Source organism: Chroicocephalus ridibundus, chromosome 1 (genome assembly GCF_963924245.1).
Source record: "Chroicocephalus ridibundus chromosome 1, bChrRid1.1, whole genome shotgun sequence".
Lineage (NCBI taxonomy): Eukaryota > Metazoa > Chordata > Aves > Charadriiformes > Laridae > Chroicocephalus > Chroicocephalus ridibundus.
Genome location: NC_086284.1, coordinates 141,306,642 through 141,332,294, shown reverse-complemented (window position 1 = coordinate 141,332,294; position 25,653 = coordinate 141,306,642). Strand labels below are relative to the sequence as shown.

Below are 25,653 nucleotides of genomic sequence, written 5' to 3'. Positions count from 1 at the left end.
GGGTAATTTTCTTAGGCCATAGTACATTCCAGTCACATTCAACCATTTGTGGCCACCTACTTTGTGTACCTTGTATGAAAAGAAATGTGCTACAGTGGCTGATGAGTGATTTTCTGAAATTCTTGTGCCATTCAGTAGCATGCACATGTACCATGGGAAGAGCTTACTTGTAGATTGCTTATAAGATATTTGAAATATCCTAGATCAGTAGGCAAAAGCAATTTGCATGGGTATATGGTGTTTCCTTAACTGGTTATTATGCTCACAGAGCTCATGGAAGACTCCTTTTTTCTTATCTACTCTACTGACACACGTATATGTTTTTTTCAGTAGTTATTTATTGTTAAGGTCCTGTAATACCTGATACCGTGCATACAAATGTAAAATGGAGTATTCATAGCACCCTGTCAGTTCTGACTAGGCACAAATAAATATGATGCAGCTGGGTTTAGAAAACATATACAATTCATGGAGGAAAAGGTCTTCCGTATCTATGTCTCTGGTGTATGGCAGAGAAGAGGAGCTGAGCACTGCCCTAGTACTAACTTCCAGTATATATATATATAAATATAACATAGAATCATAGAACTGTTTGGGTTGGAAGGGACCTCTAGTTCCAACCGCCCTGCCATGGGCAGGGACACCTCCCACTAGACCAGGCTGCTCAAAGCCCCATCCAGCCTGGCCTTGAACACTTCCAGGGATGGGGCATCCACAACTTCCCTGGGAAACCTGTTCCAGTGCCTCACCACTCTACCTGTAAAGAATTTATTCCTACTATCTAATCTAAATCTCCCCTCCTTCAATTTGAAACCATTACCCCATGTCCTCTTGTTACACTCCTTGATAAAGGGTCCCTCCCCATCCTTCCTGTAGGCCCCCTTTAGGTACTGGAAGGCTGCTGTAAGGTCTCCTTGGAGCCTTCTCTTCTCCAGGCTGAACAACCCCAACTCTCTCAGCCTGTCCTCATAGCAGAGGTGCTCCAGCCCTCGGATCATCTTTGTGGCCCTTGACTAGATCTGTTCCAACAAGTCCTTGTCCTTCTTCTGCTGAGGACTCCAGAGCTGCATGCAGTGCTCCAGGTGATGTTTTACGAGAGTGGAGTAGAGGGGTAGAATCACCTCCCTCGACCTGCTGGCCACGCTTCTTTTGATGCAGCCCAGGATGCGGTTGGCTTTCTGGGCTGCAAGTGTGCATTGCCTTCTCAGGTTGAGCTTCTCGTCCACCAGAACCCCCGAGTCCTTCTCCTCAGGGCTGCTCTCAGCCCAGTCTCCACGCAACCTGTATTTGTGCCTGGGATTGCCATGACCCAGGTGCAGGACCTTGGCACTTGGCATTGTTGAACTTCATGATGTTGGCATAGGCCCACGTCTCAAACCTGTCCAGGTCCCTCTGGATGGCATCCCTTCCCTCCACCGTGTCGACTGCACCACACAGCTTGGTGACGTCGGCAAACTTGCTGAGGGTGCACTCAATCTCACTGTCCATGTCACTGACAAAGGTGTTAAACAGCACTGGTCCCAGTACTGATCCCTGAGTTATGCCACTTGTCACTGATTTCCATGTGGACATTGAGCCACTGACTGCAACCCTTTGAGTGCAGCCATCTAGCCAGTTCCTTCCTTATCCATCGAGTGGTCCATCCATCAAATCCATGCTTTTCCAACTTATAGACCAGGATGTCGTGAGGGACAGTGTCAAATGCTTTGCTTAAGTCCAGGTAGATGATGTCGGTTGCTCTCCCCTTATCCACCAATGCTGTAGCAACATCATAGAAGGTCACCAAATTTGTCAGGCACAGTTTGCCTTTGGTGAAGCCATGTTGGTTGTCACCAATCACCTCCTTATTTTCCATGTGCCTTAGCAGAGTTTCCAGGAGGATCTGCTCCATGATCTTGCCAGGCACAGAGGTGAGACTGACCGGTCTGTAGTTCCCTGGGTCTTCCTTTTTTCCCTGTTTGAAAATGGGAGTCTCCTGTCTCCTGCCTGAGAGGGCCCACATCTTCCCTAGTCTTGCCTTTATCCCTGACGTACTTATAGAAGTTTTTTTTGTTCTCCTTCATGTCCCTAGCTAGATTTAATTCTATCTGGGCTTTAGCTTGCCTAATCTGGTTCCTGGCCACTCAGATAGTTTCTCTGCATTGCACCCAGTCAACCTGTCCTTGCTTCCACCCTCTGTAGGCCTTCTTTTTGCTTTTGAATTTGTCCAGGAGCTCCTTGTTAATCCATATACACACATGTTCTTCTTGTCTGTAAAATTCTACATTACTGAGTCACTATACCATTCATTTAAGGAGTTGTGCGAACGTATGAAGAAATCAATTTGCTATTATATACTGACATCCATCCTTTTAATAGAAATTATTTCAGGACAGCTCATTTAAAAACCAGAGCAGTGTGATTCCTTACCCTCCCAATCTTCTTAAGTATCTACAATGTAAACAAATAGATTGAATTAGTTGGCACTTACATTCTGCAATCATGATAATGATCAAAAGTGTAATTTTACACCCAGTTTCCGTGTTAAAGTTCTGCTGTTCTCCTATTGCAGATCTTATGTGGGCATCATTTTCTTGTTTCTTTGTCACCTTGACATGACAGCCCTTTTTCAATGAGGAAGAGTTTCAAAAAGCCAGCCATACTTTCAAGGTACATCCCATTTACTGTGTGACCTTGGCTCTCCGCTGCTGAACTTCACACAGGGCAAGTGTGGACATTTAGCTGGTAAGGAGTCTGTTGCCAAAGAAAGGCCACCACATGAAGGGGCAATGCAATTGCAGAGGGAACTATTTGTTGCAAAGGGATGTTAATTTTGGCTGAGGACATTTTCATTCTATCTTGGATGATGTAGTTTCATGGCTGGTGTTTGTTTTCTCTGTTAGATGAGACTGTGTGGAGGCAGAGGGATGTGGAAGGAAACTGCCTGCATATTTCCGTGGCAGGATGAAAACCAAGAAATGGTTGCAATTTGTATACTAGGCTAGAAAGTGTCTTTTGAAGCAAAGGAATATCTGTGATGGCTAAGTCCATTTGCATGGGACTATCCCTCCACAGGAGTTAGGAGGCAATGACTCACACATAGCTGTGAGTAGCACATCAAGGTATCTTCCATTCATATGCTAGAAAAGGATGTATTATCAAATTATTATGCCAATACTAGCCATCTGTTAATTTACCTACAACATGCCCATTGCTTTCTTAGCTTTCTTAGCCAGTGAATCTCTAATGTTGAAAACTCACTGGTCGAAAACTGGTCATATCTGTTATTTCCTGTAATGAAATACATTCACCTGCTTCTCTCTTTTCCAAAGTAGAAATTTGCACCATCCAAGATTCTCCTTCCCTTGATATAACCAGGCATGTGGTTAGAATGCAAATGATAACACACACAGAGAGAGGGTGGGGGGTACCACCATCCATGGTCCAGGTAACAAGTGTGCCATTCTTCCATAGAGAGGCCCTGTTTGACTATGAAAGGATGAACTGCTTGTGTTTTGGAGGAGCTTGGCACAGTCTGGTGCACAAGTCCTGGGTATTACTGCCCCATTTCCGATGACAATTATCCATAAAATTCTTCTTGTGCAGTTGTACATTTCAGAGCCAAATCCGGAGCCCCAGGTCTCAGCTGCTTGGAGACACAGCCAGAAGTCCACTTGATGATAAAATTTAAGATTTCAAGTTAAATTTTCTAAAAAACTAGGTCTGGAAATTAGGGAACATAGACTTCAGAGAAAATAAAAAAAAATATCTTGTATCCTAAAACTAATACGTGGTTTCCGAGCAGGCTTTATTTTTAACACTTTTTCAATGCAATCCTCACATATCTTACCCTAAATCAGATTTTCATCTTAAAATTAAGATGGACAGTCTATTCCTTACTTCATGCCAGATTTGTACTTCACCTTAACTTTTCTCCCTCCATCCTAACCAATTCTGACACGCTTATGGACAATAAATGCATTCCTCCAAATGTGTCATTTCACTAAGCTAGTCCATACAAACACTTAGCATTGGCTGAGGTGCACAGGTCTTTTGTCATTTCCAACTGCTAATCTCACAGATTAATTCTTGTTATTAGTCTGTACCACTGCACTTTCTGCTGTTCCGTTTCATCTAGTTTCTTTTACTAGAGTCCTCCTCAGGTCATGCAGTTCTTATTGTATTAGGCTTGGGTCTTCACCCATTTTGACGTTGTCTTACAGTCTTGCGTTATTTGGACACAACCTTCTGTCACGTTAGACATTACTAGCAGATATCTGCATTTTGCAACAAGACCACTACTGAATGTATAAAATACAATATTTTTTTCCAAAAAGCTTGTTAATAATTCCCTATGTGGAGTCCTAGTCAAATGTTTTACTAAAATCCTAAGTTTGGATGAGTCAGTCATGTCCTCGGCGAAAGCTGACCAGGATGAGCTACCCTTGTAAACATATTCACGTTGCCTTTTTTTCTCCCATTGGCCTCTGTGATGTGTATTACCTTTTCCTTCAAAAGTTACTTGAAAACTGCCTGTGTTATTGAGCTGAGTCTAGCAGTCTGTATTTTGTGTCGACATAGGGAACAGCCAGTATCTCTCAGAGATGGGATTTGGGGAGCGCTGGCTGGTCCCCTTGCCCATAGCAGTCAGTGATCCTCCAGACACCCTGCGGCAGAATAAATTTAATCGGACAGCAAGTAGAAGGTGCTGTCCCTTCATCAAGGCTGCATCTGTGTTTTACTGGGCCTTTGAAGAAGGCTGGGTGCTTTACAGTCAATAAAGGAAACAGGGATGATGCCACCGAGTTATGATATTTACCACCAGCTTTAACACCAGCTGGCAGAGGCTCGTGATCCAGAAGGGACCTCTGGGATCACAAATGCCTACACATTACTTGTGCCTCATATCAAACATCACTAAATGGATACCTAGATTTCCTGTAATTAATAATTTCAAACTTAAAAAAATAAATTGAATAACAAACAGGCCTGTTCATGCTCCACACCTGCCTTCCACATCCGAGGGAAATGGATTAAATTCTAACACAGAGAAGTAGCATTGAAAACATCTTCTTGGTCTCTCAAGAGCTTTTGTTTAATTAGGTATCACAAGTAGCTTTTTACTGATTTTTTTTCTATAAGTGTAATGGTGTCATTGACATTTTTCTATACTAAATTTGCATGATTTAGTCAGAATCTGGCCTTGAACAAACGTCCTCCTGAACTGGCAAAGGAGCTTCCATAGGAAAGGGCTGGCATAGCTTCATCTCAGCCACGAACACCAAATCCAGCTTCCTCACTCATCCTGTGCCCAAGCTCTACAGACAAGGCACAGGCATCTTCAGCTTCCATGAAACAGGCCTCTGTGTTAGACAGAAATCCAGTATTAAGAGAGAGGAAAAAGTACTAAAGCACAATAAGACAGGAAATGGACGAACATGTGCTCGAGAGCGATTGTGCTCAGTCCATGAAAGTGATACCTGCTTTATGGAGGTTCATTGGCATAAATAATGTGCTACTTGCAGGGCACAAAGTGTAGTTGAATCAAAATTCCTGGAGGAAAATGAAGATTTTAAAATTGATCTGACCTCTAATGCTGCAGCGGTGTGTACCCTATGTTCATTTATATACTGTGCGTTTTCTCCCGGAGAATAACTTTTGTGTCAATGCTTTTTTCGTTTTCAAGCTACACCAAAGTCCTGTACAGACCCTTCTGTGTTCCTAACTCTACCATCCGAAGTGCTCATTACTAATTCTTGTAAAATACTGGTGCAAGTTATTTTCTGGATATTGCGTTATCCTCCTGCTTGTCTGGTAAAATGCTGCATGTTTTAGACTCATTGCTCTTAGCAATTGTTATAGAACAGTTAAGGAGCAAAAAGGAAATATGGAATTTGCCTCTATGCTCCTTGCCATCTCCAGGTTGCCGTGTTTCAGCAGGGTTAGTCTGTGGGCTGCTTTTCCTTAATATCCTCCCTGGATCTCTCTGATACACAACTGAATTCAACAAGCATGACTCCTGCAATGGCTACCCTCGAGTCTTTGGTACAATTGCAAGTTTTTACAGTAAGTAATTTCTACCACAATCTAAAGCTTTTGTCCTAACTCGGTGTCCGTTTGAACTCATCTCCTTAAAGCGCCTCTCCCTAAAACTCTACTGCAATTTCCCTCAGAGCAAACCACCTCAGCTAGTTTTAAGCACTTCCACAGTCTCCATCTCTAGTAGATGAATCACTAGAAGTGAGACTTAACCTCTCAGTGTTTTAGTTCCGAATTAGCACCTAACTGCTTTGAACTCCAGACAGATTTCCCTTTGGTGACTTCATTGAGGTATTTTTATCTTAGGGCTGCTTCTTCTAGCAAACCATGCTGATTTCCCAAAAATCAAAAGTGAAAGCAAAAATGTGTTTCCAAAAAGATGATAAAAATATGGTACCTTCTCTAGAAAGATAAACACAAGTATAGCAACACCCACAAAGTCTGGAAGCCAAATAAAGGCCTAGCTTCATCGTTTTTCAGAGATGAACCCACAAGAAAGAAGGTTCACACATTTTCAGGCCTTCATAATGCTGGAAGTTTTAAACTTTAGTCACACAGGCATAGCTACTCTACAGGCGCTCTGCTGGTCAGCTCATGAAGGAAAGAGAACATGCTCTCCAAGTAGGAGCTCCCTTATATCAGAGCTACATTGGGGAGTAATAATTGACCAACCTGCATCAAGAAAATACCACACCGAGACAAAATAGTTATAGCAATTGCAACATCATGTCCAAGCGCTGGCTTAGTTGTAGGAAGCCTTTGTACCACTCACTTGCCCTCAGACTCTCGTCTGGGACCAGGAGGAGAAAGGGGGTCTGTGTGAAACTCCTACCAGTCAGGTCTCTGCCAAGCATTTCTGTTCATATCGAAGGGTCCCTTTCTTAACGAAGATGTAGGTGAGAGAGCAAAACTGGCCTTTGGAAAGCAAGCCAGTATCAGCAGGCACTTTTAGAAATGTTTGCTTTTTTTCCTTTTTTGATACATGGAGCAAACATGGGTGCATATAGCACCTATAGTTGAAGTCTCAGTTCAAGAATTCTGTTATTTCTAACGCTGAAATAAGGAAAAAAGCACATGCTTAGTCATGTTAAAAGTACGTATACGGACAATTCACTGAAACTTTGTAGCACCTCCATCAACGAGGATCAGAAATTTGATAGGGAAATGACCCTTTTCCCTAAATACAGACTCCCTATCCCAGTTGTGCTCGTGTCTGCCTGTGCTCACTAGAGACTCAGCAGAGTCTGGTAACTTCCCCTCGAAAGATTCGGCATGTACTCAACATGCTCAAGCATAAGTTCCCAGGACTAGGAATAACAAACAAACAAGCCAACCCAAGGAAAACCCAGCCTTCTGAAAATGGAATGTGGGCAGAGCTTCATCAGCACAGAGTTTTGACCAAGGAAGCTCTTCCTGGGGTTGATGTGCATATTTGTGTCTATGTGTGTGCATATACACACAAACACATATTGTCTCTTCAGCATGTGCAGAGCCACTTACCTCTGTTAATGCTTGCATCAACATCATCTTTCTATGTCAGCAGCATCACAGCTAAAAGTGGAGGGGACAACTCTTACCAACTAGAGAAGTGAGGCTGGAGGAACATCGTCCCAGTGACTGAGCAGAGTAAGCCAGTTAATCCACTAAAGACCACATTTTGCCTGAAACACAGTGGGCAATGGGTCTACGACAATAGGACGTCCTCCCTTGTTAGGGATTTCCTTGTAAGCAGTGTTTGCTCCTTAGTCCTGTGACTTTCTATCTCAGGGTTTAATGAACTTCATGTGGTTCCACAGTGACCCTGTGGAAGAGCTTTCCCCTTTCTGTCACCTCTGATGCACAGCAGCTCAGATCTGCTGCTGGCTGAAGCCTCCTAAATCCCACTAGGTCCAGTGGCTCCCAGGGAAGAGATATTTCCTTGGCTCTCCCCTTCAGTAGAGCCCGCCTGATCAAAGGCCAGCAGCTCTAATACGAAAATAAAAGGGCAGCCCTCCTCCAGGCTGCTCCATAACACATAACACAATGTGGAGTCCTGTCCCCCCGCTCTCTGGTAAACTGAGTAGAAAGAAAGAGCCCCTCCAGCACAACTTCCTTCTGAAATAATAGTTTAGATTCTGGTTTCTGCCACTGAGATTATTCTGTCACAGCTATTATTAAATTGTTAAAGGAGAAATCACTGCCTGAGCATTCACACACCGTTCATGGTGTCGCACACACACACATTTACTCTTGGACGTGCTTCGTCCTTCTTCAGGCTCGGCGATAGGTTTCCTGCATCAGAGTCTCAGGCGTTATATTTTATAAAATAATGAATTTAATTGAAAGGTACAGCAGCAAGGACAGCGTGGGCTGGGTGCCTCCAAAGAGAGGGACCCCGAGCAAAGAAATCCCAGGCAATGATACCCTTGTGATCTATACACCCTCGCCTCACACGCCCTTCACACGCTGTCCACGCATCTTTTAGTCCAATGGTGCTTCTTGGTCTGGGGTCTTCTAACATCTAATTGGAGTCCTTTTCTGTGTCCAGGCAGGCAGACTCTTATCTTGTTGATTTGCAGTTTCAGCCAAGGCTTGGAGCCTCTGTACCTTCTGGTTCACATTCCTTGGGCATCTGCACTCGCTGGCAGAACATGGAGAACTGAAGAGTCCCAAACGTGGGAAAAACACTACCAAAACATCAGTGTGGTATCAAAACGCTTCTCATACTAAAAGACTAAACACGGCACTCTACCAGCTGGTGGGAAAACTACTAAGACAAATAACTCTATCACAGCCTAAAGCCTTCACCAAATTTAGCCACTCCTGTTAAGTAAAGCTAAGCAAACTGCTTAAATCACACCATGTTAACACCACACAACCCTAAGTAATTTATCCTAAGTAAAACTTACTTATTTATGCTAAACAGCTCATATCCCTCAACAGCTCCTCCCTTTGTTTTCTTCAAGCATCCCTGCTAACATGCTAAACAAAGTTCGTGAAGCCTTTCCAGTTGCCCGATCATTCTCCCCAGTTTTACATATAAGATGATTATCAGCCACAACTACAACAGGGACAGACTTAATAAGATTACTGTCAGGAAGCCAGGTCCCTCTATTTTATGTAGATTTTTTCTTGTTCTCTTTTACTGCTGTTCCACCACTCTGGATCATCCATTCTCTGTAATGTCATACTTAGCCGTGCTGTAGCAGCCATCAATGTCAACAGTACCGAGAGTAGAAAAACAATCCACTTCCTCCCTGTTGATTTTCAGGAAGCTGCCGTCTGTCGGCTGCTTGGGCTATCCACCGCTTGCTTGCCATGGGAATGGCGTATCCAATTTTCTTTCCCTAACACTTCAGCAGCAAAAGAAGAACACAATAAAACAGTGTATGGTCCCTCCCATTTGGGTTCCAATTTTGATTTGGGGGAATTTCTTACTTTGTTCTTTGGTGATTACAGGTCAGTGGGGAACTACAAGTATGTTTCAAAAGAGCCTTGATGAATGAGGGCAGTGAGAAGCATTGCTCGCCTGAGGGACATCGAAATGTGCTTTTAAGTCAGAATGAGGGAGTTTTTCCATTATGATTCCATTATCACTACCCATAGCCACAACATTCTGAGAGAAATTCTATGATTAAGCAAAACTTTTTTTTTTCCCCAAAGAGAAAGCATGACACCTCTGTCACTTCATCAAGGAGTTCACAGAGCTTTCTCCATCCAGCAGAGGAAGAACAGAGCCATGAATGATGCCATTTTCAGTAGGATGAGCAAGTCACGCAGACTCCTAATGTGTGGAAATGCAGGCTCCTCTAGAGGGGGATTCATGCAGTCTCCGACACCCACCTGGGGAAAGAACATGCTAAGCTTGGCAAGGTGTCTAGAGGGAGCCTGTGAGACCCTTTGACTAGATTTTTAGACGGCTAAAGATAAAGGAGAGAAATCCCATCTGCAGTTCCTGCAGGAAGCTGGGGATGACCTGCCTGCCTGGAACTATTGGGTTCAGTTCTCCTTCTGCTCTTCTAAAAGATTTGCAGCTTTCTCACACATATTTTGTGTTGTTGAGGATCCACCACAAGGTGCAGTTTCTACTTTTTCATGTCCAATGACAGTACAGAAATAGTCAGTAAAGTCTCCTTCTATATTAAACCTGAAAAGGGAGAGAAAGGCAGATTTAGTTGCCTTCCTAACTTATCTGGATGCAATGCAGTCACTATCACTTCCATGAAAGACACTGTGGCACCTGGCCTTGCTGCTAAATTATATTATTGTCATAATATGTGGGATTAGAAGCTGCCTTGTTGGAGTCTCCCTCCCATTCTTTAATTTTCTCCCCCCGACCCCAACAGAATTATATGGGCTAGGCTTTCCCTCCAGAGGCCTTCCCCTTCTTTGGTAGCCTCCGTTCCGTGGTGCTGACATCACACTGTCTCTTGTCCCTCCATCCTATATCCTTTCTTTCCCCACTGAACTCCATCTAGTCAGATGCCTCCTTTCCCACCACAACTACAGCTGTGTCCTCTCTTGCTTTCCTGCTGTGACCTGCCTGTGGTCCCACTGGTGACTTGCAGGCTCCCTGGGATAGGGAGGACACAGGACAGCACAGGGATGTGCTGAAGCACCTGAATCTCAAGGAATCTGGTTGCTACAAATTGCAGGTCCTGATCTCTCTTGTACTCCCTAGTTTTGGCTCTTGATATTTATTTTTTTTCCTACTGTTTCCAGGTGTTACATGACAGTGACTTGCTGGAATAAGCTTACATGTCTGTGCTATGTTCCATGTTGTTAATCCACTTCCACTTCTTCTCACTCTCAGAGTATGTGAGACCAAGAAAGTAGTAATGGCTTTCTGATCGTAACATAAGGTAATCCTAGAAAGGAAATGAACAATGGGAATACATTGAAATTACGTTTTCTTCACCAGAGGTACACAGAAAGCTTAGTGCAAAATCCCCAGCTTTCTGTGGAAAGTACAGTGTGCATCCAGCCACACCATCTCTTTCCACAGCTTCAGAGGCTGAATTTTTCCATTTTTATTTGATCTCATCCCTCTTCCTGGGGCTTCTTAAGAATAGATTAAATAGAAAAATTACACAACTGTGATACCATTAAAGCTATACATTGTAATTCACCAGGCGTGACTTGATACCTGGAGACACTGTTCTATTCTGATTGTGATGGGAAAGCCCTTTCCGTTTTTGTCAAAGCAATGGATCTCACAAAGAAGTGTCTGTTTGACTTGCTTGGTCTTGGTTTGTGTGCTAAATCTCTTGAAAACATAAGTTAGCTGGGCAGACACTTTGCTCTTCCCAGGGGAGCATGCTTGCAGAGAGAAGCTTCTGGATGGAGGACTTCAACCACCAAGATGCGTCTTACTGTGAAGGTGTTTGGTACCATCCAGAGGGGCCTGGTGTATAGGGGGCTAGCAGTAGATTATGGACCCGCAGAGACATCTAACATGAGAAGACACAAGTGTAACCCGTCAGCCCTTTGGCGTACAGGTCAGGCAACCCTAGAAGCAGCCCCCTGAGTTCAGATCTCACCAGTTCATCCTTGGTGTCAATGACCACCAGGTCTGAATTCATGTCAGTACATTTTTTACGGGAGGCATTCCAGTCTTTGATTTCCTGCGTTTGAAAGAAGAAGTAGCATTTTTCCCCATGTTTTTCCCAGTTTCGGGGGCAGCCTGCAGGAGGGGAGAAGAGGTGTGGAAAAATCCATGTTCACACAAACAAAAGGACGCCATTACAAAAGAAAGGTAAGAGAGGAAGTCACAGCCAGAAAAGTACGTGTGCGTTTCTGCTTGTCATTTTCACCCGACCACTGGGGATGCGTGCCAGTCTCTGTAGAAAATACCAGTCCAAGAGTCACTAAGCATGAATCACAGAAGTGGAATCACAGATAACATTATCCAGTCTTTTAAATCCTTGCTCAGGAGATAAAGAGAAATGGTCAGAGCAAAAAGCAGTTTTCAGTTTGCAAACCTCTGATTTGCCTGCTGCAAAATATGGTAAAAGTGCTGCTATTGAATGAAAAAACATTTCTCTCCGTTGCCAGGGAGGGTACTGGAAGGAACAGAGAATGGGACCTGGGAAGCGAGGTAGGGACTGCGTGATACAGTTTTGTTGGTTTTCCAGCAGCTCGTAAACAGCAAAAGGGAATTGCACTTAGTTAAAAGGCTAAGAATGGAGGGGGTTTTGGAAAGCAGTGTATGTACTTTGATCCATCATGCTCACTACAGTGCTGTGATACCAAAGGAATTGTTATATTCATGTCTGTTCACATACCCATGGGCTCTTCTGTGCTAGCGTGAGAGAGTAATCAGTTGTTCCCTCTGAAACAGTAACGCAGTGCTGCCCAAGCACTACTTTTAAGGAAGGTGAAAATGTGAAATGTCTCTGGCCTTGAGAGCTCGTCCTGTGACTGTACGGGATAAGGTTATTTATTCCTGAGATGTCAGATTGTTTCTTTGTTTGTTTGTTTTTCTTCTGAACAAAATCTAGACGCCCTCCCTTCCCCCCACACCCCACCCCCCTTCTCTTAAAAGGCAATCCATCAGGCTTCTGGACACTGTCTTTTGAATGACAGAGGATTACCGACCTCGTGCATCTTCAGAGTTGTTGGAGAACGCTTTTGAGTCAGCTGGGCTGCTTGCCGTTGGACGGTCTGGAAAGAAGAGTAGAATTTCTGCTTTGAATGTCTGACCGTTTTGCCACACACGGTCATAGCTCTTCTGGACCTCTTTGACCCCCACCATCACCCCACACAGAATGCCTACTCCTCTCTATTTTTGTCCCTCTATTGAAAAAACTCCAAAACTGTAGTACCATATGATTTGCTCCATAACCAGATTTGCAAAGAACCTAATGCTGGAACTTAACCAAAAAAAAATCAGAATAGCAGTAAATGCACAGTATGTCCAGTATATGTAGAGGATTTGTATGGTATTTGTACAGTATGTACTCTATAATGTGGAGTATACAAGTAACTATAGCAATAAGAAATAAGAGCCATCTTTGAGAGATCAGTGCTCAAGCCAATCTGTTCTTGGTTAAGCATGCTGCCACACAGCTTGGAGCTGCAGTCCCAGTCTGCTCCTACTCCAGACAGCTGGGATGAGATATTCAGGCAGAGCACAGCTGTGCCCCAGCTGGAAGCTGGTCTAACAGTGTTGCTTCCCCAGAGCAAAGTGAGACAATGGTGTTCATTCGAGGTTTTAAAGCAGATACCCAGGCTGAAATAGCCTTGATTTTCCTCTTTCTTCTGACACAGCGCTTGTGAGGGATTTGTGCTTCACAGGAGGCTTCTGACTCCCATAAAAAGGGAGCCTGGAGGGAGGCCTACAACTTCCTTTTTGTCATCTGATGACAAGCTAGACTGCATGAATTTATCACAGAGGAATAGGGAAAGAAAATTTTTGAGAGGGTGAAGAAAATAGCTGACGTCTCAGATGAACTAAACTTAGTTTACTGGAGAAGCTTATGTGATTTGTGTGTGTTTTTCATATCTTCTCAGGGCTTTGGTTTTATCAGTTTAGAAACTGTTCACGGATCACTCACAGTTAGGCTAAAGGAGGATGATGTTGATCCAGATGGCTCTGTGTAGCAGTGAGGAGGAAGGGATGAATAATAAGAGTAAAGAAACATTAAACTAAAAGTTGTAGGGTTAGAATTCTTATACTTGAAACCAACTTAGATAAATTCCTTGTAAAGCAGAATATATAAGTTCTGAGAAAGAACTTATATATATAAGTTCTTATATATATATATAAAAGATCTGAGAAAGTTGTACCAGAACAGCACGGAGCATGAAAGAACTGACATCTCTGCAGACTTCATACCAGAGGCAAACGGTAAAAGAAACAGAGTATGAAAGGAAGAACTTTGTTTACAAGCAGTAAGCTCAAAAATAAGATGAGGGAAAAGAAGTGGAGTGGCAGTTAAATTGGATGACACCTCGTCTCTTCTGGACATTGAAAGTTGGTAGTGAAAGGATGAAGTACTAGCCCAGAGCATCCAAACTGCAATTGTCAACAAGGAAGGTGACAATCCTGAGCTCTTATGTGGGGTAGCGCCACTTGCCTTGTACCTATGCATCCTTACAGATGCAAGACCCTATAGGGCAGTAGGAACGATACTTTGGAAGGGGCTCATCCCACCAGAGTGTAGCCATAACTGTGCTGACACAAAGTGACTATTGAGTTTGAAAGATGAGCACCTCTGCTACAGAGAATCCTTTTTTTGCCTTGTACCCACCTCTGGCAAAAAAAAAGAATTGTTATTTTAACATAAATGTAGCTCCATGATCTTGCCAGGCTCAGAGGTGAAACTGACCAGCCTGTATTTCCCCGGCTCTTCCCTTTTTCAGTTTTTGAAAATGAATGTTATATTTCCCCTTTCCAGTCAGCAGGAACTTTACCGGACTGCCACAGCTTCTCAAGTATGATGGATGATGGCTTAGCAAGTTCATCCACCTGTTTCCTCGGCACCTGCAGATGCATCTCATCCAGTCCCATGGATTTGTGCACCTTGAGGTTCCTCAGATGGTCTCGAGCTTCGTCATCTTCTACGGTGGCCAGTACCTCGTTCTCCCTGTCCTTGCCTTTGCCTTCTGTGACTTGGACGTTGTGGATAGACCACTTACCAGTGAAGACTGAGGCAAAAAGTCATTGAGTACCTCAGCCTTCTCCATTTTCCTGGGTAACCAGGTCTCCTGTTTCTTTCTGGAGAGGGCCCACGTTGTCCCTTGTCTTCCTTTCATCACTGATGTACCTGTAGAAGCTTTTCTTGTTGCCCTTGACGTCCCTGGCCAGATTTACTTCTATCAGGGCTTTAGACTTCCTCTTTGTTGGGGTGTATTGCTCCTGAGATTGGAGGAGCTGATGCCTGAATATTAACCAGCTTTCCTGGGCCCCTCTTCCCTCTGGGTCTTCTTCCCATGCCAATCATGTACCTGAAGAGGCCTCTGTCCTTCCTAAAGAGCCTGTATCCTTCCATTCCAACACTCCAGTCACAGGAGCCATCCCACCACATCTCCGTGATGCCAGTAAGATCATAGCCCTGCAGGTGTGTGCACGTCTCTGTCTCCTCCTGATTATTCTCCATGCTACGGGCATTTGCATAGAGGCAGGACCATTTCATTTCAGAAGATGAAGAAGCTGGGTTTTGCATACAGCGTGAGCCTGTGGGTGGAAGCTTGAAGTACTGCTCGTAAAGGTACCCTGAAGTCCTTAGTGTATAATAGTACCAAATACCGGTACTAAAACTACCTCACGTAATTCTAAAGCATGTATTTCTGTGAAAAATTAGAAATGAATGCATTGTGTGAATGCATTACAAAAATGAACAGCACCCTCCTGATTCTCCTACTGGATGGAAATCAATTTACAGCACGGAAATGGTGGCTCAAGATTTCCTCCTGGAATATTGCCACCTTGAACTCTGAAATCCGCCTGAGAGATTCAGAGAGCAGCACTAGTGAAAACGGCTGAAAGGCACCAAAACCTAACAAAGCAAGAATTCTTTTGTAATTGGAGCAACTTAGCACTGAATTTTATGGTGCTTTAGTCATATGCTAACTGGGAACACCAAGGTTTTCTTTGCCTTTCACTGAATCCCTAGAGCAAGAAGAGAAAATGAAACAGAAAAATCAGTTTGAAATGGTATGTTTTTCATGCATGCATTAGTATGCATTTATCTTGAGGCTGGATATCAGCTCCCGGTTTCAGAAAAGAGCACAATTTAATGCATAGGAAGGAGCATTTGAAACAAAGTCAGACTTGCCTGTTCTTGAAAGACCAGCTCAAGAACTGCAGGGACATTTTTTTACTTACCAGAAGATACATTTTCTCACAAGGAAACAGAAAATAGTATCAATCTACTATAAAAATCATAAAAATTTCTGGTTGGGTTCCACTGGGTACAATTGTTGTCATTTTTGTGAACGCAAGTGGAAAATGCCTTCTGGCCTGCAGAGCTCTTGTATGATGGAGCAATATCAAGAGGTGACAGTTTAGCTCATTTAAGGAAGCTGTTTGTCAGCAGTGGTATCTTTGGCAAAACAAAACCACACGGAAAACTCATATAAAATTAAAACCTAGAAATCAAACAGTAAAAATGGCAACAGTTAACATCTGGAGTACAAGTGAAAACTGTATGCTATTGAAATTCAAAATTAATTTGATCTAGATCTCAATTTTCTTAGGAGCATTTTTTCGGTTCACTGAGGCAGTACTGAAACCAACAAAGTACCTGTAACTGAAGCAGCCCTGAATCAAAGTCTAATGACTCCTCATTCAACTCCGGATTTAAAGCTCTATTAAACGCTGGTAATTTCACCTTGTTATGTTGTGCTGGCTTAGGTTTTGGGTTTTTTTTCAATTTTTCCCTTCCTGACGTGTTTTACATTTATAAAGGCCAGAGCACCATCAGGCATCTGTCCTTTATCTTCTGCCCTGAGAAAGAAAAAAACACTGACTTCCCCCAGCCATGGAATTTTTTAAGTTCCATGGATCAAAGGTTTCAGCATGTCCTCACAAAGAGTTTCTCCGTGTGCATCTCTGAGTAGGTGGCAACCTCTGGGACTTGGTGCGATTGATAGTGGAAGCCTCCTAAGCTTGCTGAGCTATTAAAGGACGAAAAGAAACATGCAACCACGCGTGAATTTTAAAAATGATTCCTTGAAAATATTCAAAGGAAAGCACCACATGGCTCTCGGAAAATTTGTTGTTTCTTTTTTTTTTTTCCCCAGTGGTTATCTCCATTTGTTTGACCTTTCTTGCTAAAGAAAACTTTATATCTTTTTATGTAGTTGAAAGATTCTTATGGACTCAGTGATATACATGGAGAGAGACCTACTACTTGGCTTTTATTTGAGTAAAGTGCAAAAAACTTCCTTTAAGTTGTGACTTAGCTACCTCTACCTCTTTGCTAAGCCACCTCTTAGCTACTTGAGCTTTTATTAATATTTGGTGAAAGATTTTTGATGTTATGGATATCTTGGTGACATGATAGAAGATCATGGCTTTGAAATATTTTCATGGATAGCAAACATAATACTCATAGGCATTGTCTAATCTTGACTTGTTTTTTCAAAACATTTGTATAATAAATTACTTACTGTTTGAACATTGTCATTTTTTTAATTGGGCTTGGGCTTTTTTTCTTTTGGAATTTTAAACTTTCAAGCCACTCGACTCTTACAGGTTTCCTCTTACAGCCACAGTTGGCTAAAAACTCCTGTCCTTTGCCTTCAAACCAGCCTTCTGCTGCTACTGGTTTTGGATGTCATGATTTAGATGTCAGTGCGTGGGGGAGAGTCACAAACTAATTACAGTTATTACATTTTTAGCAGGACTTACACATGAGTATCAGACACACTGCCAAGACGAGTAGGAGAATTATCACAGCAACAAATACAGCGACACGTGTTCTGGAGGAACAGCTTTTACCTACAGACAGACAGAAAAAATCAAGATTAGGGCAACAACTGGAAAAGGAACCCTTCATCTTCATTCACAGATGCCCTTTTCAGGCTCACACTGAGATTACTCTTTCAAGTTAAGCAAAGCCCTTCGGTGCTGCCCCTTCAGATGTTTGTTCTTGTGGTAGATATGCTGTGCACACACGGTTTTTTCCATCACAGATATTCACCATGAACCCTTCTGCCATTGCCTGGAATACTTTAGTAAATTCCACTGCACTTATTACTGGAGTAACATGCTCACTGGGATCCTTATCTCCCCTTCCAAAATTGTATGAAAGCAAAACCCAATCAACCTACCCGATAAAGGTCCTGGCTGGTTATACTTCTCAACAAAGCAGATTTTTCAGAGGAGCTGAACTGTCTCCTCTTTCTGTTTTGACTGTTCTTTATGGACTTTTGTTCAGGGGATCCTTGCAATATTCATTAGTCTGCCAACTCAGTGGGTAGTGGCCGGGTGCTATAGAGCACAAGCAGTTCCAAGAGGGGACAAACAGTGTGTTCGGTGGCTGACCGGACTCATCAGACACTGAATTAAAAGGTCAAGGAGAACTTTCCATCTCTTCCTGCTTCACGTATCGGCCAGAGTATTTACTTACCCTGTCTGCTGTCTTTGAAGTTTATGGTGCATTGCGGTTGGAATTACTGAAACGCCAAGAAGCTGTCACACCTAGTGTACTATTGAACTAGACTCATTTTAAACCAGATGAAGGCACTGAAGATGAACTCTGTGCTGTCAGGTTTTCTGCCTGAGGAGGTTTGGTCAGGAAACGGTTGCACCCCGAAAACATGTTGATGGCACTAACCAACAAATCCATTGGAAAGGTGCAAACCGTCTACCGAGGCCCTAGTCCATGTGGTTACCAACGAGACCGGGAAGGGTGGAGAGAAATTTCAGTGGCAAAATGGAATCATCTAGGAAGGAAGTTGGTGACCGGGAATCCTAAGGTGGCAAATCTGAAATGGTCCCAGTGCCCTGTGCAGGGCTGGAGGGAGAAATGAAAAGGCAGCATTTTAGCCCCTGGCTGAGAAGATGGGGTAAGGATCTAGAATTCTGGTTCTTGGGGAATTTGGGACACATCTGGTGCAGTGTGTCCAACCACTCTGGAGGAACAGATTTCATTTTGACTGTAAGGGAGTCAAGATGATGGACATGACTTCTAGAAGGTTTTACGTAACTTTTGACATTAGTAATAACCAGCTGGTAAGGGCTGATGGTTGTAAGTAACTCTTGAAATGAAGAAAGGGAAGCTGATAGAGGCTAAAGAGCAGTTTAGGGTGATATTGCCATTACATGTGACTTCAAAACCACTGTGTCCTCAGGAGAAGGAAAGGTCAGAGTGTAGAAACAGTCAAGCAGAAGATGCAAAACTGACTCTCATTTAAATAAAGCCTTAAGAAGCACATAACAGCTATAGAACACCTCATTGTACACATATCCTAGAGGTCTGAAAAATGAGATGGGAAAACCTGGAATGTCCCATCCTAGTCTAAAATAGTCAGATGTCAGGTACCTGAAAATGGGTGGCTTCTGCCATCTGGGATACCCCCAGGTATCAGGTAACTGCACAGACCTGGAAGTTGTTACACAGGACCTCCAAGAATCTGTGGCCTTCCCAATTTGCATACTGAAGCCAGACTGAACGTCCTGATGCTTCCCAGATGGCTCTGGACACCTGTGGTTGGGTAAGTGAACAGCATCCCAATATGCTATGTGTGTGAGGAAGTGGTTAAAAGGAAGAGAGGCATCATAGTACTAGAACAAATAAGGAAAAATAGAGCACTAACAGGTAAAAGAGGGGAACTACAGGCAGGAGAGGGCGCTTATTAAAAAGAAGCTAAGAAGGGCTGCTATGAGAGAATGAAATCCTTACAGGCAGACCATATATTATTGAAGGACAACAAGACATGTGGCCCAAATAAAAAAATGGACATACCAACAACTTCCAAGAGTTGTTTCACACCAGGTGTGAGACAGCTGGATTACTAATGCTGTTTTGTAATCCCACTCTTAAAGATATTTTTGCATTCGGGGACTAGACGGTAACAGATCTAGTGGCAATTAAAAATAAAAAAATAAAAAAGTTCTAGAGGAGGTCTGTGAACTTCAAGTCTTCTGTCCTGACCACACAGTCACAGAGTCCTTTAGGTTGGAAATGACCTTTCCAGATCACCAAGTCCAACTTCCTTGCTCAAGCAGCATCAGCTAGAGCAGGTTGTCCTGGACCATATACACTCAGGGTTTGAATATCTCCTAGGATGAGGACTCTACAACCTCAGCTTTAGAAATTATTCAGAAGGAAAATGAACAAAAATCAGGGATGTTTTGTCAGCTGCATGGTTTTATAAATCCATGATTCGCCTCTGCCTTCAATGGTGCATGCAGGTGCATGAGAAATGCTAAACACATGACAGCAACTGATTTATAGGACTGTGTTTAACTATGCCCGAGTAATATTTTTGTCCATTGCAGTCACACCTTGCTACAGGACTTGCTCCAGGCAGATAATAACAGAGGAGACACGGGCACATGCACACGCATTTTAAATCTAAACTGAAGTGGAGAAAACTGTCTAAGGTTGTCTGCTTATCTCGTTCAATTCACATCCACACATGAGTGCTGTGAATGACTACAACGTCAAAGCAAATCTGAAAACTGCAGATCATGCTAAACTTGAAGGGGGTAACTAGTCGATGAGGAGATGGTGAAAAAAGTGAAAACTATTCTAACATCTGCAGATAATAAATACAAACGAGTATGGAAGAAAGCATGTGGCGAAGGAAGGAAGGAAGGAAGGGAGGGAGGAAGGGAGGGAGGGAGGGAGGGAGGAAGGAAGGAAGGAAGGAAGGAAGGAAGGAAGGAAGGAAGGAAGGAAGGAAGGAAGGAAGGAAGGAAGGAAGGAAGGAAGGAAGGAAGGAAGGAAGGAAGGAAGGGAGGAAGGAAGGGAGGAAGGGAGGAAGGAAGGAAGGGAGGAAGGGAGGAAGGGAGGAAGGAAGGAAGGAAGGAAGGAAGGAAGGAAGGAAGGAAGGAAGGAAGGAAGGAAGGAAGGAAGGAAGGAAGGAAGGAAGGAAGGAAGGAAGGAAGGGCAGGACAGATAAAAAGTGAGTAGAAAGTAAGAAATACGATGTTGCAATTTTATGAACCATTCAAAGTCATCCTGATATACAGCACTGAGCCCGTTTGTTTCTATCACCTACAGAGTTAACGTCTTCTATGAGTTTAAGTGCCACCTTCTGGCTTATGGACTTAATTTCATTCCTCTGTGAATACTCATTTGATCCAGGGAATCCACTATCAAACAAAAAATAGCAAACTGCAGGAAAAAGAAAAGAACACAGAAGCCAGTGTTTGAACTCTTTTTTTGTAAGAAATGTGTAATCCCTGGGAAATAGTATGCGTAAATAAAATGAACACATGGAAGAAGAGAGTTGATGGAGGCTTTCCAGAAAGGCACAAGCAGAGAAACATAAAAATGGTATTAAAATTGTATGAAAACTATAAGTAGGAGTGCATGGATTAAGTTATAAGAAAAATGAAACTTTTAATCAGGTGGCATCTATTGTGCAAGCCTGCCAATTTAGCCATGAAGTAATCCTCTGCAAGAGGTGGTAGGAACACTGTTTCTTGTAGCATTAGAGACTCCAGCCATCTGAAAATACTTGCCAAGGGATCACACTTTATACAAAAGACAAGCACAGGATGGCAAGAAATAGAGACTACTATTTCCGTCAAAGACATAGTAAGTTTTAAAAGAAGGGAAGAAAAAGAACAATGAAACAGAAAGTGTATAAAGTCTGTTATTTTAAGATGCAATTTTATGCAGATGTAACAAAACCAGTGTGAATGTTTATGCAATAATTCTTAGTGCATTAAAGAAAGATAAATTTTAAGTTAGAACTTTGCAAATGCATTTCTACTGAATCAAACTAGATCTGTCCATGAAACATTTTATGCATGATTTATTAAACAAGTAGTTTGTACAGACAAAGCCACGAGGTAAAATACCCAAAACAATGCCTACTATGTTCAGCTAGCAGAAACAGGCTACGTGCAAGACGGCTTCAAACAACAGAAACATTAAGCACTCAATCTCCTGATCGGTTTGCAGCTGGAATTGGAGTCTGCTGCAAGAGAACATGCCGGGTTCAGGATAAAATGACTGTGGAACAGTCTCCTAAATTGCTAGAAACTATTCGTAATGTCACACAAGAAACTCTCCCTCACACTTGCAACTTAACAAATGAAAAGTAGACCTTGTAACAATTCCCTTTTTTTTTGGCAGAAAACCTATATGGACACGCCACCTGCGCATTTTTCACAGCACTGGCCCCGGCATTTCCTTTGTCCTCTCTGGGGCTTTGGTGGTCCATGCGTAAAGGAATATGGAATATTAGTGGTTCAGTTTAAATAAAACTAATTGCTTAGAGTTAATCGCTTAGTGGTAGGCCTCGTTGGCATACTACTTATATAGAATTGACTTAGCAGAGGTAGCTAAAGTTCCTGAAGCCCTGGGCAGCAAGCTGCGAACTTTCATCTTGATAAGTTAAAGTTGTTTTGAACTTGTACTTAGTTACATAAAGCAAGGCCCTGAGACCAGTACAAACCAGGAGATAAGGAAGCTACTACCATCTGTAGAGGCTGCAAACCTACAAGAAAAGAACAGTTAACGGCCTGCCCAGAGGCAGACAAAGAATCTAATGAGGAATAAGAAGACCCCAGACCATAAATTACCATTGGACCAAGGGGTGCACCCAAGTCGAGTGAAGAGTGCGTGAAGGGCAGATGCATAGAGAGATTGTAAGGGTGTAATTGCTCAGGAATGTCTTTGTTCTGGGGCCCTCTCCGCAGGCACCCAGCTCGAGCGGTCCTTGCTGCTGTACTACTCAAATAAAATCTCTGGGGGAGGGAATTATTGCCTGAGACTCTGCTATGGGAAACCTAGGGTGGAGAAAAACTTTTTTAACACACGACACTCACTCAAAAGATGTGGGAGGGAGGCTGAAGAGCACAAAGAAAGCTCAGTGCAGACTGAGCGACCTACCTTGGACATCAGTGACCTTCTGCAGCCTGGGCCTGGTTGGTTCGGTCATGTTCAAGTCAGCGTAAATGCGATTTTCTGACATTCTTGCTCCCCCTTCGTGTTTCCTCTCGCTGCTGTTTTTAAAATGGTACTCCGGACTGATAACAACTCATAGCTCCCGCCCCTCTCTAACCTTCAGGAGGAAGTTCTTTGCTCTTTCTTTCATACAGAAAATCCTGTATGAGAAGGGGAACCTACTTCTCATTGATCTTTTGATAGTAGCATGTTAAATGTAAGGTGGTGACCTTGATGTGGTTGCCTTCGTCGGGAAGTGGTTCTGGCATTAGTAGTATTTTGAGTTTCAAATCATGACACCTAGCCCCGCCCTTCCTCCCTTTGTATTTGGAAAGGACTAGTTTTGTTACATGAAATGGAAAGAAACATAGAGAGCTTCAGAAGTCAGCACCAGGAAGCAGAGTGAAGCTCTCAGGGTGGACCCATGGCACATCGTGGGAAGAGCCCTGCGGAGTCCAGAGGCAGCGCTCTCAAAAGCAGACATCTGAAAGCAGGACACGTTTGCCCCGATCCATAGAGAAAGGTACGGAATGCTGCTGAAACACGACCCTGCCGCTCTTTGGGGCTCTGTTATGTGCCTGTAGCTCTTCTAAAGCCGAACTGAGCTGGCGTGTTGAGTCCTGAGGAATGTGGGTTTTGTGCAGCTCAGAAACATGCTCTTCCCCTCAGTAGGTAACTTCTAATGGCCAATGGGGATTCATAAAGTGGGATTGGTCCCATCTGTTTTGGGGCCTCATTGCTCACTGCATCTTCCTGGGGACGGGAAGTGGAGGTGGAGGTGCTGATCTCCCAGTTATCCAGTGATAGAAAGCATGGGAATGGTTCAAAGCTGTGCCAGGGGACGTTAAGACCTGAAATTAGGAAGCATTTCTTTACTGAGAGGGTGGTCAAACAATGGCACAGGCTTCCTAGAGAGGTGGTTGATGCCCTATGACTGACACTGTTTAAGGGACATTTGGACAATGCCCTTAACAAAATGCTTTAACATCTGGGCAGCCCTGAAATGGTCAGGCAGTTGGACCATAGCTTCATCTCAGCCACGGACACCAAATCCAGCTTCCTCACTCATCCTGTGCCCAAGCTCTACAGACAAGGCACAGGCATCTTCAGCTTCCATGAAACAGGCCTCTGTGTTAGACAGAAATCCAGTATTAAGGAGAGAGGAAAAAGTACTAAAGCACAATAAGACAGGAAATGGACGAACATGTGCTCGAGAGCGATTGTGCTCAGTCCATGAAAGTGATACCTGCTTTACGGAGGTTCATTGGCATAAATCATGTGCTACTTGCAGGGCACAAAGTGTAGTTGAATCAAAATTCCTGGAGGAAAATGAAGATTTTAAAATTGATCTGACCTCTAATGCTGCAGCGGTGTGTACCCTATGTTCATTTATATACTGTGCGTTTTCTCCCGGAGAATAACTTTTGTGTCAATGCTTTTTTCGTTTTCAAGCTACACCAAAGTCCTGTACAGACCCTTCTGTGTTCCTAACTCTACCATCCGAAGTGCTCGTTACTAATTCTTGTAAAATACTGGTGCAAGTTATTTTCTGGATATTGCGTTATCCTCCTGCTTGTCTGGTAAAATGCTGCATGTTTTAGACTCATTGCTCTTAGCAATTGTTATAGAACAGTTAAGGAGCAAAAAGGAAATATGGAATTTGCCTCTATGCTCCTTGCCATCTCCAGGTTGCCGTGTTTCAGCAGGGTTAGTCTGTGGGCTGCTTTTCCTTAATATCCTCCCTGGATCTCTCTGATACACAACTGAATTCAACAAGCATGACTCCTGCAATGGCTACCCTCGAGTCTTTGGTACAATTGCAAGTTTTTACAGTAAGTAATTTCTACCACAATCTAAAGCTTTTGTCCTAACTCGGTGTCCGTTTGAACTCATCTCCTTAAAGCGCCTCTCCCTAAAACTCTACTGCAATTTCCCTCAGAGCAAACCACCTCAGCTAGTTTTAAGCACTTCCACAGTCTCCATCTCTAGTAGATGAATCACTAGAAGTGAGACTTAACCTCTCAGTGTTTTAGTTCCGAATTAGCACCTAACTGCTTTGAACTCCAGACAGATTTCCCTTTGGTGACTTCATTGAGGTATTTTTATCTTAGGGCTGCTTCTTCTAGCAAACCATGCTGATTTCCCAAAAATCAAAAGTGAAAGCAAAAATGTGTTTCCAAAAAGATGATAAAAATATGGTACCTTCTCTAGAAAGATAAACACAAGTATAGCAACACCCACAAAGTCTGGAAGCCAAATAAAGGCCTAGCTTCATCGTTTTTCAGAGATGAACCCACAAGAAAGAAGGTTCACACATTTTCAGGCCTTCATAATGCTGGAAGTTTTAAACTTTAGTCACACAGGCATAGCTACTCTACAGGCGCTCTGCTGGTCAGCTCATGAAGGAAAGAGAACATGCTCTCCAAGTAGGAGCTCCCTTATATCAGAGCTACATTGGGGAGTAATAATTGACCAACCTGCATCAAGAAAATACCACACCGAGACAAAATAGTTATAGCAATTGCAACATCATGTCCAAGCGCTGGCTTAGTTGTAGGAAGCCTTTGTACCACTCACTTGCCCTCAGACTCTCGTCTGGGACCAGGAGGAGAAAGGGGGTCTGTGTGAAACTCCTACCAGTCAGGTCTCTGCCAAGCATTTCTGTTCATATCGAAGGGTCCCTTTCTTAACGAAGATGTAGGTGAGAGAGCAAAACTGGCCTTTGGAAAGCAAGCCAGTATCAGCAGGCACTTTTAGAAATGTTTGCTTTTTTTCCTTTTTTGATACATGGAGCAAACATGGGTGCATATAGCACCTATAGTTGAAGTCTCAGTTCAAGAATTCTGTTATTTCTAACGCTGAAATAAGGAAAAAAGCACATGCTTAGTCATGTTAAAAGTACGTATACGGACAATTCACTGAAACTTTGTAGCACCTCCATCAACGAGGATCAGAAATTTGATAGGGAAATGACCCTTTTCCCTAAATACAGACTCCCTATCCCAGTTGTGCTCGTGTCTGCCTGTGCTCACTAGAGACTCAGCAGAGTCTGGTAACTTCCCCTCGAAAGATTCGGCATGTA

The 25,653-nt window shown here is 43.1% G+C and overlaps 1 protein-coding gene across 2 annotated transcripts; it reads right to left on the bottom strand.

Moving 5' to 3' along the window:
* Window positions 1-9,588: 9,588 nt before the first annotated feature.
* On the bottom strand, window positions 9,589-23,746 carry LOC134510027 (C-type lectin domain family 5 member A-like). 2 transcript variants are annotated; one of them, XM_063322802.1, is made up of 7 exons: window positions 22,518-23,746; window positions 17,354-17,443; window positions 12,595-12,660; window positions 11,784-11,837; window positions 11,538-11,680; window positions 10,756-10,865; window positions 9,589-10,144 (listed from the first exon to the last, which is right to left on the bottom strand). In XM_063322802.1, exons 1-7 carry the CDS (start codon window positions 22,597-22,599, stop codon window positions 9,997-9,999), a joined length of 693 nt encoding a protein of 230 aa, XP_063178872.1. In that variant the 5' UTR covers window positions 22,600-23,746; the 3' UTR covers window positions 9,589-9,996. The 2 variants fall into 2 exon arrangements, with proteins under 2 accessions (XP_063178872.1, XP_063178873.1); XM_063322803.1 differs by lacking the exon at window positions 11,784-11,837.
* Between the last annotated feature and the right edge of the window lie 1,907 nt (window positions 23,747-25,653).

What these genes read in the sequence shown, in the direction of transcription:
- LOC134510027 (XM_063322802.1), bottom strand. Translation starts at nt 22,599, where the DNA reads ATGTCAGAAAATCGCATTTACGCTGACTTGAACATGACCGAACCAACC. An exon ending in GAAGGTCACTGATGTCCAAG is followed by an intron (nt 17,444 to 22,517) that starts GTAGGTCGCTCA and finishes GTCTGTCTGTAG; the next exon opens with GTAAAAGCTGTTCCTCCAGA. An exon ending in ATGGAACATAGCACAGACAT is followed by an intron (nt 10,145 to 10,755) that starts GTAAGCTTATTC and finishes CTCCCTTTTCAG; the next exon opens with GTTTAATATAGAAGGAGACT.